The sequence below is a fragment of the Halichoeres trimaculatus genome, unplaced genomic scaffold, assembly GCF_033239565.1.
Source record: "Halichoeres trimaculatus isolate MK-OKI-2021-1 unplaced genomic scaffold, fHalTri1.1 fHalTri1_scaffold_20, whole genome shotgun sequence".
NCBI lineage: Eukaryota > Metazoa > Chordata > Actinopteri > Labriformes > Labridae > Halichoeres > Halichoeres trimaculatus.
This window is the reverse complement of record NW_027437198.1, coordinates 2782202-2795237: the sequence shown is the minus strand read 5'-3', so window position 1 is coordinate 2795237 and position 13036 is coordinate 2782202. Positions and strand designations below refer to the sequence as shown.

The window sequence follows — 13036 nt, the reverse complement described above, 5'->3', positions numbered from 1 at the left end:
TGTTGCGTTTCAGCCTTGCTTTTACACAGGAATGGCATTTCAGCTGACCTAAAACTCAAAATTTTGAAAACAGCCTTCAGAGTAGAATTTTTCTGAAACGCTGGCGACACTGTAACCATGTTAACGGCAAGCCGACGTTTTCAGTGGAAACACTGACGTCACACTCTGCTTCACGGGAGCAAATACACCAGGACAACAGTACCGTTTACCATTGTCGTGGACTACCGTGTTGTGCTTGTGCTGCTCAGTCTACTGAATCTGCTGACTGTCTGTACACAAAGTGTGCATGTGTTGCTCCACTTTTACACTTTGTATTCGCTGAAACACCAGATGATCAGCTCAACTCTACTTCTGTGGAGATCTCCCAAAAGCCGCTTCTGAACAAGGCACTTATAGCGCTGACTACAAGCCTGGCATGCTTACTACAGCGTTTTCAGTCCCTCAGCGTTTCCATGTAAACGCAGATTTTTTTCACTGCGTTGTAGCATTTTCAGAGGAAACGTTGTTGTGTAGACGGCGGCTCAGTTAAATCATGTTTCAGAATCAGGCTGTCCATAATCTGTGATTTTGTACCTGAAGTTAAGTGAAAGCACTCCTTTTCCAACCCGAAAATTTGGTCATATACGCCTATCGAGATATCCCCATTAATTTTTGTTCTGTGCATGTTCTGTTCGCAAGGAAACTTGGTCTTTTGAGTTCAGGAAGACCGCCATGCTGCTCCTGCTGTTGTTGTTGCTATGGATACAGCAAGACAAAGAGGAGATGACACGCATTGTGTCATGACATTTTCCGTGCGTCGAGATGCTACCTGTGAGTCGCTATTTTGATCGGGATACAATGCAAACAGTGTTTGCTCACACATATAAATGAATTATGCCGAACTAATAGAAACCGAAATATTGACCCTAACCCGAATAATGACTGTGTAAATGTAGCCACTGACAGAGGATCACTACCACACAGTGACTGACGGAAGAACGCTGACAGTGACTTTGATTATCAATGTGTTTGGATTTTAAAGTGTTTTTGTATTCACTTAGAAGCGAGCTTCAGCATGGCAGCTGATCTATCTGAAGTGTCGACTCAGCTGTTTGCTTATTTAGCAGGTCTTTTTATGATGAAGTTAAAGAAATATTTAGAGACGTTGCTTTCCAAATCCCACTTTTATTGATCGTTGGGTTTCAGGTAAACCAATGGCACAAGAGAGATTAATCCACAATATCAAAGAATTATACAAAATAATAATAATACAAAGAGAAGTTCCAGTTATACAAAGCAAAGATGTGCCCATAAACTGGTGAGTAAGGCACAGTCATTAGCACACGTTTACCTTCCTCATCATAAACATGGTCACCCTGGAGACACTGTTTCCTCCTAACATCATCACTTCTTTTAGTCACTGGAGGCTTACACAGTCAACACTGGCGGGAAGAGGAGCCATGTTTAATTGAGCTATGGCAGAGATTAGAGATCAGTAAACTGCTGCTGGTTCAAAGAAGGAGAAGAAACACAGCCACACTAACTTAACCACAACTTTAGCATCTGCGCTGTTCCAACCGCAGAAAGGATGCCACCAACACACTCTGTTCAAGGTACCTCTGCAACTCAGACAATAAAAACAAAGAAGGAGAAGAAGCAGGAGGTCAGACATGCAGCAGAAGGACAGGAAGGGAAAAATAAAAGAAAGATAAGGTAGAAAAAAAAGAGGCAGAAGAAAAAACAAAACCGGAACAAAGATTCAGCAGGAACAAAACGTCACTCACAGATGAGCTGGTAGCATCAGGTTAGAGTGTGGCTTTGAGTGTGTGTACGATCTGTGAGGCTGAGCCTTGGTGTTTCTTCCAGGGACTCATAAGCAGCTTAAGTCTTTCCCTTTCCACAGTGCCCCCTAATGATAATGTCTGTGCCAAAGTCACCCAGGTGAGTTTAACAGGTGTGTTTCTTCCAGTTAGACAGGTGTGCAGTTTACCTTTGTGCCTGCAGCATTTTTTACCTCCTCACAGTCCTCAGTGAGGAGACAAGGAGGGAAAGGAAATGTTAAGAGAGAGGACATTTGTTTTACTTCTTGTTTAAGAAACCTTCATTAACCAATCATAGCACAGCTGGAGAGTAACACTGGCTGACACTGGAATAATGTGTAGATAAGAATAAAGATGGAAGGGGTTACATCATCATCATAATCAGATAAACTCCAGTTATATCAGAAAGTCATCACACAGAGCAGAGTGGTTCTACCTGGTCCCACACACACACAGACACACACACACACACACACACCCATCCTGTCTGTCCGGCTGACAGGAAGAAGTTGCAGCAGGTGTTTGTGTGTGTAAGATGATGAGTCTGTATTGGATCAGAAAGACTCAGAAACAGAAGAACATGGAGGGGTTAAACTCAGGGGGGGAGAGATTGACAGAGCGACAGATGGGGTCAAGCAGCAAACCAATTTAGAGCAGCTCTGCAGTAACTATGGCAACAGATACAGGTGTGGCAATGCAGAAAACAAGGAGGAAGGAGTCAGAAGGTGTGAAGGACTGTCTCCTTCCTGTCCTCTGGGAGTAGTGGGACATAAACTCTTTAGACAGGTTTAACATGAAGCGCTGGGGACCCAGGGGGCAAGCAGGTGAGGACAGGTAGAGCAGCAGGCATCTCAGTACTCCCAGAGTGTGGCGCTCTCCAGGTCGTCCGCGTTGGCCTTCAGCACCCCGGCGTGATCTCCGCGGAGGTACTTGTTGTCTGCGGCGTGGCGTACAGCAAGCTTGTTGTAGTCACAGAATTCAAACAGGAAGTCAACAGGTGTGTCGCTGCTGCTCACCACGGACTGCTCGTTCCCGATCATCCAGTATTTCCCTGTAGAATCTGCAGAGAGGTCAAAAGTCAGTCAGACTGCAGCAAAAAGCGACAAACAAGACCACTGATCCACTCTGAGGTCACAACACCACGAAACAACATATAACTATTAGTGCCGCACGTGTCCAATATGTTCCCCACACCTTCTTTACCCTGACAGCAAATCTCAAAAAACATGCTTACACCAAAAAAATAAATCTTACTCTATGATGAAGTTTGATTCGATTGTGCAGCCCTGGCACCAAAAATGTGAGCACAAATCTTGGCAGCTTTAATTCATCTGATAGGAAATTTCAGATTGTAATAGGATTGAAAGATGTGGAATCACTTAAAACCATTTGAATTATAATGTATCTCCTGTCATTGTAATAGCTTCTGATTTAATGAATTTACAGGGACAGTAGGAAAAACGAGACAGCTGGAGCAGCTTTTTGTTTCACACACAAAAAAAGAAACACTGCAAAAGTGGTGTAAGAGTAAGCACCTGCCCTATACCAATGAAATTAATGTGTGTCATGGTTAATTCTGTGTTATTTTGGAGGAATGCAGCCATTATCAGTCCTGTACAGTGATACTAGCAGCGAGCCGCAATCTGTGCCACAGCGTAACAGCCACACATGGGGGCATCTTTCTGTTGCCATGGCGATGAGGTCTTCTGTTTTACGGTACAGTGATAGGGGACTCCCATTCCTGCCTGTCATATTTATACCCTCCCCCTTCAATTTAAGTGCCCTCCAAAGCCACATTGTGAGTGTCACTTCATTTAGAGTGACACTGTCGTGAAGGGGTAGTGTGTAGGGGGTGGTTTGGGAATGAGTCACACAGTCTGTGATGTATAGGCATGTGAAAGGGGCGGGGTCAGGACACCAGCTGATCACTGACCTTGCAGGCTGTACGCTCCATCTCTAAACTCCAGGGTGAAGTAGTCGTAGGAGGAGCGGTTGGAGTCCAGCGTCCCCGTCACCTTCCTGCAACCGATGAAGCCGTGCTCCCCACGCAGGACAATGATGGGGCGGTTGATGAGCTTCATGAGGAACTCCTCAGACTCACCTGGAGAGAGAGAGAGGACGCAGCATGTGAACTGCTGTCAGAGGACACAGTCGCCAAGAATCTCCATCTGATGTGACCCCGAGCCGTCAGCTCATCTCTCCAAAACTAACACAAGTGTTCTGAGTCTGCACACGCCTGTTCCTGTTCTTTGACCCTGAACCAGTAAATCCATCAGCAAGTCATTGTCCCACAGGCCGAACCAACACTCACCGGCTGAATCAATGGTAGCTGCTAGCTGCCCGTTTTTCTTGGCTGCCACATATTTTCCATTGGCTGCCCTCAGAGTCAGCCTCTTCCCACGCCACTCAATGTCGAAGTAACAATTAGCTGACCTGCAGACAGGAAGGGGGGGGTTCATTTAGTTAGCTGTCAGATATTCAGGAGCCCTCTCAGGTGAGTGTCTGATCAGTTTTTGCTCTTTAGTTCACTTGGATCTCTCCTGAACAAAGCAGGGTTTCAGTTTCCTGCTCAGTACAGGGATACTACATTTCCAGTAGACTCTAAAACACAGCTCTGAAACCTTCTCACTGAGAGCCTAAAGGAGGACAGTTCACCCTGGTTCCAGTCTTTGACTAAAACCTGGACTTCAGCTGGGATATATCCCTTTCCAATCACTGCTTTCAGTCTTGAGCACAGCCCCCTGATTGGTCTAAACTAGAGGGAAAAAAAATAGCATGGATGCTACCAGATGTGTGTGATACTCACTTGGTGGAGGCAGTGCACTGCAGGCCTCCATTGGCAGTCAGGGTCCAGTATTTCCCAGCAGCAGTCCGGAAAGCACACTTCCTGTTTTCACGACAGATTTCCACCTGGAACACCTCCTGGTCACCTTCTTCATCCTGATTAGCTGAAAGGTCCATACCTGGGGTCAAACAAAGAAGGGTTTAGATACAGGCAGGGGGCCATCAGCCATCACTGACACTTTAGAGCAACAAAGTGGTCAACGCTCATGAGTAAACTGTAGGATGGAGACAGAGAGCCCTGGGCGCACACACACACACTTTATACAGCACAACCAGAGCTATTGTATGTGAGGTCATGGAGTGGAGCGACCTATAGCTGGGGGGTGATAGAGAGACAGACTGTCTGCTGTGTAAATGTGTGCAGAGAGAGAGAGAGACGCCCTGGTGTGTTTTTTTTCTGTCTCTCTAACCCCCCCGTTCTTGTTTTCGACATGTTCCCGCTCTCTTAGTGGGCTGTGGGGATGGGACGTGGTCATGTGCTCCATGTTTTCTCAGTACGTGCTTTCAGCTCCAGGACAGTTTGAAGGGAAACTCTCCAGAGAGGACAGAGCACCATCTTTGTGTCCCGGCTCAGTTTCATGTTTGTCATGTGATGTTTTCTTAATGCTCAAGTGTCCTTCTGCTGACTGTCCATGACTGTCCATGAGGTGTCAGGAGGACTGAGAGGCAACGCCTCCTCTGCCTCCATCTCTTTTAACCTCAAGTCACACACACACCCACACACACACAACCCTCACAACCCATTTCATCCCTTACATTAGGCCCCGTTTACACGACAACGTTTCATCTGAAAACACTATAACGCTGTAAAAATGCAGTGAAACAAATCTGGGTTTACACAGAAACGCTGATGGACTGAAAACGCTGTAGTAAGCATGCCAGGCCTAGGTGGTGCTTTAACTGTCTTGTCCAGAAGCCACTTTTGGGAGATCTCCACCAAAGTAGAGTTGAGCCGGTCATCTGGTGCATTGGGGAATACTAAGTTAAAAAGTGAAGCAAAAGATGCACATTTTGCTGAAAGACAGTCAGCAGATACAGCACGGTAGTTCACGACGATCGTAACAACTGTACTGTTGTCCTGTTGTATGCGTGCGCGCGAGGTAGAGTGTGACATCAGTGTCTCCACTGAAAATGCCGGCTTACTGTTTACACGGCAACGGTGTCGGGAGCGTTTCAGGAAAATCCCCCTCTGGAGGCCGTTTTCAAAAGTTTGCGTTTGAGGTCAGCTGAAACGCCGTTTCCGTGTAAACACGAGGCTGAAACGCAACAAAACTTTTGAGTTTCACCCTAAAACTGTTGTCATGTAAACATCTCCTAAAGCTCCACAAACCAACTCCACTCACTCTCGCCCTCTATTACCCCCCCCCCCCCCCCCCCTCTTCTCCCACTTACTTACCCATACATCCACTCACTCATTCATTAACTCACTCACCCTTTTATCAACTCTATCACCCTCTCACTCCCTCAGCTGGGTGAACTTAAAGCTCCTCCAGAGGAGGACTGGATGTTCTTAAAGGAGGTTCAAGATCTGCAGGTCTTCCACATTTCTCCTCTCTGCCATTAGAGCACACACACACGCACACGTTTTTTCCACCCAGTGTGTGTCTCGGCGCTCATATTTCACTGTATAGACAGATGGAGTCCTTACAGAAATATGTGAGTGTGAACACAGTGTAATGCACACAGACAAACTCAGACACACAAAATGAAACACAGACGAACACGCACCCAAATGAGGAAAAAATTAAGACTGGGAACACATGGCTTGGAGGATGAAACTTGTTTTTCTGAAGCAGACGGAGGTTTGAAAGATTAGAGGCTCAGCTTGCATCCACCATCACCCCTCATGTCACTGACCTCAAGTTTGTTTCCTGTTTGGCCAAGACACACACACACACACACACACACTATCTGTCTTAAACCATAAAACACAATCTGAAGATCTATAGCCTCAAAGGTTTATTCCATCAAGGATAAATCAGTGCGTGTGTGTGTGTGTGTGTGTGTGTGTGTGTGTGTGTGTGTGTGTGTGTGTGTGTGTGTGTGTGTGTGTGTGTGTGTGTGTGTGCGTGCCTGTGCCTGTGCGTGTGCCCGTGCGTGCGTGCGTGCACGTATGTGAATGAGAAAGTGAATTACCACTCCTCACACTGCAAGGATTTACACACATCTGGTTGGTTTGCCTCATGTCTCATTTCCTGCTGGCAGGGTGTTAGGGCTGAATCACATCAGACAACACTGTTTGTCACACACTCATGTCTCTGTCTCTGTCTCTCTCTATCACACACACACACACACACACACACACACACACATTATACACATCCTAGTGGTGCTCTGACTTGGTTTCAAAGCCGGGGAGCAGCAGAGATCCAGGAGAACAGGAACCCAGTGAAAATGGTCTAAACAATGTTAGGGGATGTTAGAGTTCCTGTGAGGAGTTTCTGAGTCCTCTGCAAAAGTCTCCCTTCCAGATACATTCCTGATCATAATCCACACTCTAAAATGAGATTACCAGCACCAATATAAGATATTTCTAAATGCTATCTTTCAGATTCCTGAATTGGTCAAACAGGACCGGATTGATTATGGCATGTCAATGTCTCTATGACAACACCACGCCGCTGATCAAGTTTTCAGTCCTCTGACTTAATTCATCAATCACCAGACCTCAACTCCAGCCTCAATCCTCTCACATCAGTCCTCTAATCTCAGACCTTGGTCCCAGGGCCTCAGCCCTCTGGCCTTAGTTCTCTGTCTATTGGCCTCAGTCCTCTAGCATCATTTTTTATCAGACACTTCAGAGAAGGAGAACAGATCCCTAAGAGCCCCTGAGCTCATTGACCCTGTCCCAGTAAACATAAAGGTCATTCAAAAGTGTCTGAGAGTCTGAGACCTGTGCCATCCTGAGTCTTAGACTTGGAGTGCTCCACAGACTAGAATCCAGTGAGAACAGTAAGAACAAGCAGTGAGGAACATGCAGTGAGGAAAAATGCAGTGTGAAAAAGGCAGTGAGGAACAGGCAGTGAGAACAAGCAGTGAGGAGCAGGCAGTGAGGAACAGGTAGTAAGGAACACTCAGTAGCTGTGTTTCCATTGCACCTAGAATTGCGCAAAACCTAAATATTGCAATAAAGAAATTGTAATGGAAACAACATTTTCAAAAAATCTCTCAAATTTTGATGAAAAGTTTTAACCCTCTCGTTAGGTGGTTTTTCCGGAAGTTTTGATTTTGAAATCTATTGCAAAAGTGCAATGGAAATACCTTTTTTGCGAAAACATGTCACGTTGTCATAACACACCTTCCTCACCTTCTCTGTCTGCTGCAACACATACAGACTCCAGTGTCATATTTTATCAGCTCTGCTGTTATTTATAGGTTCAATGCAGATGTTTGTGTTTTTGACGGACACTTGAGAAGGCATTGGGAAGGCTGATAGCAGGTCAGAGAGCAGCAGGCAGAAGGGCGGAGGTCTGTGTGCGTGAGTGAGAGAGCAGGCGGACTGGAGATGATGATTGGCATGATCATGGCAGACAATTGTGCCAGTTCATAAAAACAGTAATGTTCATGACTTGGCATCATTATAAGTGCAGCATCCGGACAGACCCTAAGTTTGAATAGTTGTCTCAAGTTGTGCGCAATTCTAGTCATAATGACAACACCAGCGAGGGGCAATTGTTCTTTATTGAAACTTCAGAAATATTGCTTTTATTTTGCGAAAAAGTGTAATGCAACCGCAGCTAGTGAGGAAAAGGGGGTAAGGATCTGGACTCAATCTCACTGAGCTGCTTTGAGTTCATCAGACCCTCCTTAAGGACTCGTCTTCAAGACAGACTCAAAGTTCTGCTTTTTTAACATGTCTGAACTCACTCCATGGGTTAGGATACGCTGTGAGGAACTGATGCACCATCAGCGTTTTTGGGTCGTAAGAAACACCAGGACTTCTTTTTCATTCACACACAGAATTATGGTTTGGTAAAAGCTTCAAGTGTCATTGTTCTGGAGCTTGAGATGACATTGAAGGTCCCATATTATGTAATAATCACTTTATTTAATCTTTTAGTTAAATTTGTGGGTTTTTGACTTTCCTCCCAGCCCACAAAATGTGATATTTAATGACAAAACCTGGACTATGTAGTGCTTGTGAATGTGAAATCCTGACCTAAAACAAGCTGATTGGAATTTCCAGGGTTTGCCGACGTCAGCAAGTCCCTTTTTTTGACCAATCAGGAGCAAGTCTGACCTGATTGGTCCACTGCAGCAAATACCCCCGAACCCCCTCCCCACCCTCAGGAGAGAAATCTCTCCAGCAGCAGGGAGAGGAGTGTGGCTGTTTTTTGCAGTAAACAGCCACATAGTTCCATGCACAAGCTTCCCATCTTGGAAGAAGACAAGACTAAGTGGCTAGAGTTTATTTTCTGAAGGAAATATAACAGCTACACTCAGTGAAACATGTGTGAGCTAGTCACTTCACGGCCGACTGCTTTTCCAACTTTGGACAGTACAACAGAGGGCTAGCGAATAGACTGGTCTTGAATCCAGGCGCATTACCAACCATCCACCAACAAACCTGGAACCCTGGAAATGTGAGTATTTTAAATGCTGTGTGCTATGGAGCAGATGTAAGAGCTTTTCCTCAGTGTCCCCCTGTCTCTGTGTTAGCTTCAGGATGCGCTCTAGCTGCGGTTAGCCTGTTGTTTTAGCCTGTAATGTTACGGTAAATAAGCTTTGCTGTTTTCTAAACATTGTGCACTCGGAGCTCGTGGCGCTGCTCTCGGTGACGCAGAAGAGTGGGGCAGTATCAGCGGTGTCTCATTTACATATTAAGGCCGCGCCCACTAAATCAGAGCGTTCTGAACAGAGGGGCTATGAGAGCCTGAAAACAATGCTGCTGTGCTTGATTTATTGGCTTTTTGGACCAAAACATGTTATTACCATTTCATGAAGACATCAATTATCCATATTAAACTGCAGAAAAGGAGCATAATATGGGACCTTTAACAGGATATGGCACCAGATTAACCTTTCACAACACAAACACATAATCTGATTTTGGCTGAAATGACTTTTTTCAATGAGGGATTAAAAATATAATCCAGCTCTGACTGAGCGCACCATCCCCCTGACCCATCCGCTTTAAAAATGTCAGAGTTTATATAATGACTGTATTGACCTCTCCTTCACTCCGTCCTCCATTTTGATTCCAGAGGAGAGGAAAAATATCCAGAGAGGAACTAACGGAGCCCAGGCTGAACAAACAGAGTCTTTGTGTGACCCAGACACAGGAGCTTACAAAAAAGAAGAGGCAGTTCCTGGTTTCTGTGGACAGACCAGAAAATCACACACCCCTCAGACCACACTAAATACAGACCTGAAGACAATCATATCCCATCATCCCTCACTGCCAAGAGTAAACACCACACAGGCCCTGAGGCAATCAGCTTCTCTGCCGACATCACACCCAGAGCCAGACACCTCAGAGCCTCCACCCGGACCCAGAGGCTCTTCAGGGCCTCCATCAGATACAGGGACACCTCAGAGCCTCCACACAGACCCAGAGACACTTTCAGGGTCTTTATCAGACCAAGGTTTATTTATTTTATTTTATATTTATTTATTTATTGTAAGCCTACTCGAGAACTGTTGTGTACACAGGACAAAAACACCATGTGGTCTTCAAAAGTCCACAGGTGGCATAATTGATTAATTATACAAAACATAGAGCTCCATGGGGACTAACTCACTGCTGGAGACAGACTCTAGTGGACACTCAGGGAAATGCAGTTTATTTTAAACAAGGAGCTTTATGGGCACTGACTCACTTCTGGAGACAGACTCTAGTGGACCTCCAGGGGACTGCAGTTTCTAGCACCTCTTCATTGTCTTGATTTCTCAGGCTTCATGCCTGTGGCTGAATTTGTGTAAGTTGTCAGCTGTTTAAGTGCTGTCTTATGCTAAGACTGTGTAGCTGCTCAGCCTCTTAAGCTGTTTTACATTTCAAAGACAGAACACGTGCTCATGGTGTGAAACCAGGCCAATTTCTTTCTTTGTTAGACTCTGCCAACAGCCTGAGACACACACACACACACACACACACACACCACTGACAAACATGAGCCAGCTCCAGCTCCATCCACTCTGCTACTCCACTTCAATCATCAGGACCACGCAGGGAGGATAGAAATGTCATGGATTAATCCTTGGTGTGTGTGTGTGTGTGTGTGTGTGGGGGGGGGGGGGGGGGGGGGGGATGTGTGTGTTTTATGATCTGTAATTCAGTTCATTGACTCATTTTCATATCAGATACAGAGGCAAATGTGCAAACACTGACATACTGACTAAGTGTTTGGATGCAAATATTAAGGAAAAAAACCTCTGTGTGTGTGTGTGTGTGTGTGTGTGTGTGTGTGTGTGTGTGTGTGTGTGTGTGTGTGTTTACATAGGATTGTGGGGTGCTGTTTGACATTCCATCACTTTAACTCTTACTCTGCCACAGGATGACACACAAGCAACTTACTCACTCAAACACACACACTCCTTCTCTCTCTCTCTCTCACACACACACACACACACACACACACACACACACACACACACACACACACACACACACACACCACACCACACCACACCACATCACACCACACCCACCTTGCCGGGTGGAGACGTTCCTCTCGTTGGCCGCGGTGAAAACAACCTGCGGGTGGCTCTGCTCCAGCACGAACAGCTCGTCCTTTCCCACGCGAGCGCTTTTACCGGACTTCATGGTCCCAGAGGGCCCGGATGGCGCAAGGTACCTGCCACCACAGTCCCTGAAGGCCACCTTCCCGGAGCGGAATTCTAGCGTGTATCCCGTGCACTTGTCCGTGGTGGCGACCAGCGTGCCGTCGTTCCGCAGGAAGCGGTTATCGGAGGTCTGCAGGTGGTAGCGCTGTTCACGGAACACCAGCGTGATCATAGAGTCCACTCCCCACGGCACGTCCCGGTCTATGGCAATCTCGTCCACCTTGGAGCTCAGATGTGCATAGCGCTTGCGGGTGAGGCTGAAGATGTTGACCTGCGGGTGCATGGCGATGTGCACGCTCCATTTCTCAGCCACGGACGCGGTTTGCGCAAAGCAGATGATCCGGTCTTCGGTGCCACCCAGGTAGCGCCCATGCTGCTCGGACTGCAGAGACCAGCGGCCGTCATCGTGAGCGGTGATGATGAACCGGCACTCTGGGCCTGGGGCCTCGCTGTCCCCGGTTACGTTGCCGTCCTTGTCGGCAGCGATGTAGCGGCCCAGATGTGACTTGAGGCAGAACACGTTTCCGTTGGACTCGTCCCCGCTCTGCTCCAGGGTCCATATCTGCTTCTTCTTCATGCTCACGGCGGAGGCGTTAATCTTGAAGCCGAAGGTCTCCGCCGTGAGGTACTTGTTACCGCAGTTGATGAGACCGAACTGGATCTGCAGCATGTCGCTGGTTCCGTTAGTCGCGCCGTTGGTTGTCATGTTGTCTCGGTGAGCTCGTGCTCTGGGTCCGAACCGGTTCCGTTAGTAAGTACTGTTTCAGGGGGCGGTTCTTCTAGCTCGCGGCTGAAACGGTGGGATGCTGAGCTGCTCGCGTGCTTCTCTTTGTCTAGGGAGTGTATGCGTTTCGTTCAATCTGGGAGCGCGCGCACCGGTGCTCTGCCTGTCTCCGCCGCGCGAGCCCGCCGCCACAGCTGCAGCCTATCTAACCATCAGTTACGTCGTGCCACAGGCCACGCCCCTCAGATGGTCAGAATTTAAGAGTTGATTCTTTCCAAAGTTTGTCTGGTTTTTTTTTCCCCTCCCTCTTTTTGTTCCCTCTTTCCACTTTGCTCCTCTTCCTTTCCTCCTCTTTCCCCTCTCCCCTCCTCTGGAATCCGCGCCTCATTTTCTTCTCACAATGCCTTTTCTTCATCTCTTCCTGTCATCAGTCTGATCAGACTGGAGCCGTTTGCGTTTAAGAGGATCGGGTCTGCGGAGATAGAACAGAGACATGATCTCTGCTCCTCATCAGATCACTGCCTCTCCCTACCATTAGATGGACTCCGCGGCCAAATTATGAGGACAGGGACTGTGTGTGTGTGTGTGTGTGTGTGTGTGTGTGTGTGTGTGTGTGTGTGTGTGTGTGTGTGTGTGTGTGTGTCAGTCACACAGAATTCTATTCATGGCTTGAGCACGCACATCAGAGGGCAGGAAGGGCCCAGCTCCACAAACAAAGAGGCCAAACAGATCACTCTGGCATCTTCCCTCAGTACGTGTTGTGCATGCATTCACACACACACACACACACACACACACACACACACACACACACACACACACACACACACGCACACACACACACACGCACACACACACACGCACACACACACACACACACACACAC

The 13036-nt window shown here is 47.1% G+C and overlaps 1 protein-coding gene across 1 annotated transcript; it reads right to left on the bottom strand.

Moving 5' to 3' along the window:
* Window positions 1-1151: 1151 nt before the first annotated feature.
* On the bottom strand, window positions 1152-12460 carry fscn1a (fascin actin-bundling protein 1a). The gene is made up of 5 exons (XM_074697073.1): window positions 11292-12460; window positions 4606-4762; window positions 4111-4232; window positions 3733-3900; window positions 1152-2859 (listed from the first exon to the last, which is right to left on the bottom strand). Exons 1-5 carry the CDS (start codon window positions 12130-12132, stop codon window positions 2651-2653), a joined length of 1497 nt encoding a protein of 498 aa, XP_074553174.1. The 5' UTR covers window positions 12133-12460; the 3' UTR covers window positions 1152-2650.
* Window positions 12461-13036: the final 576 nt, after the last annotated feature.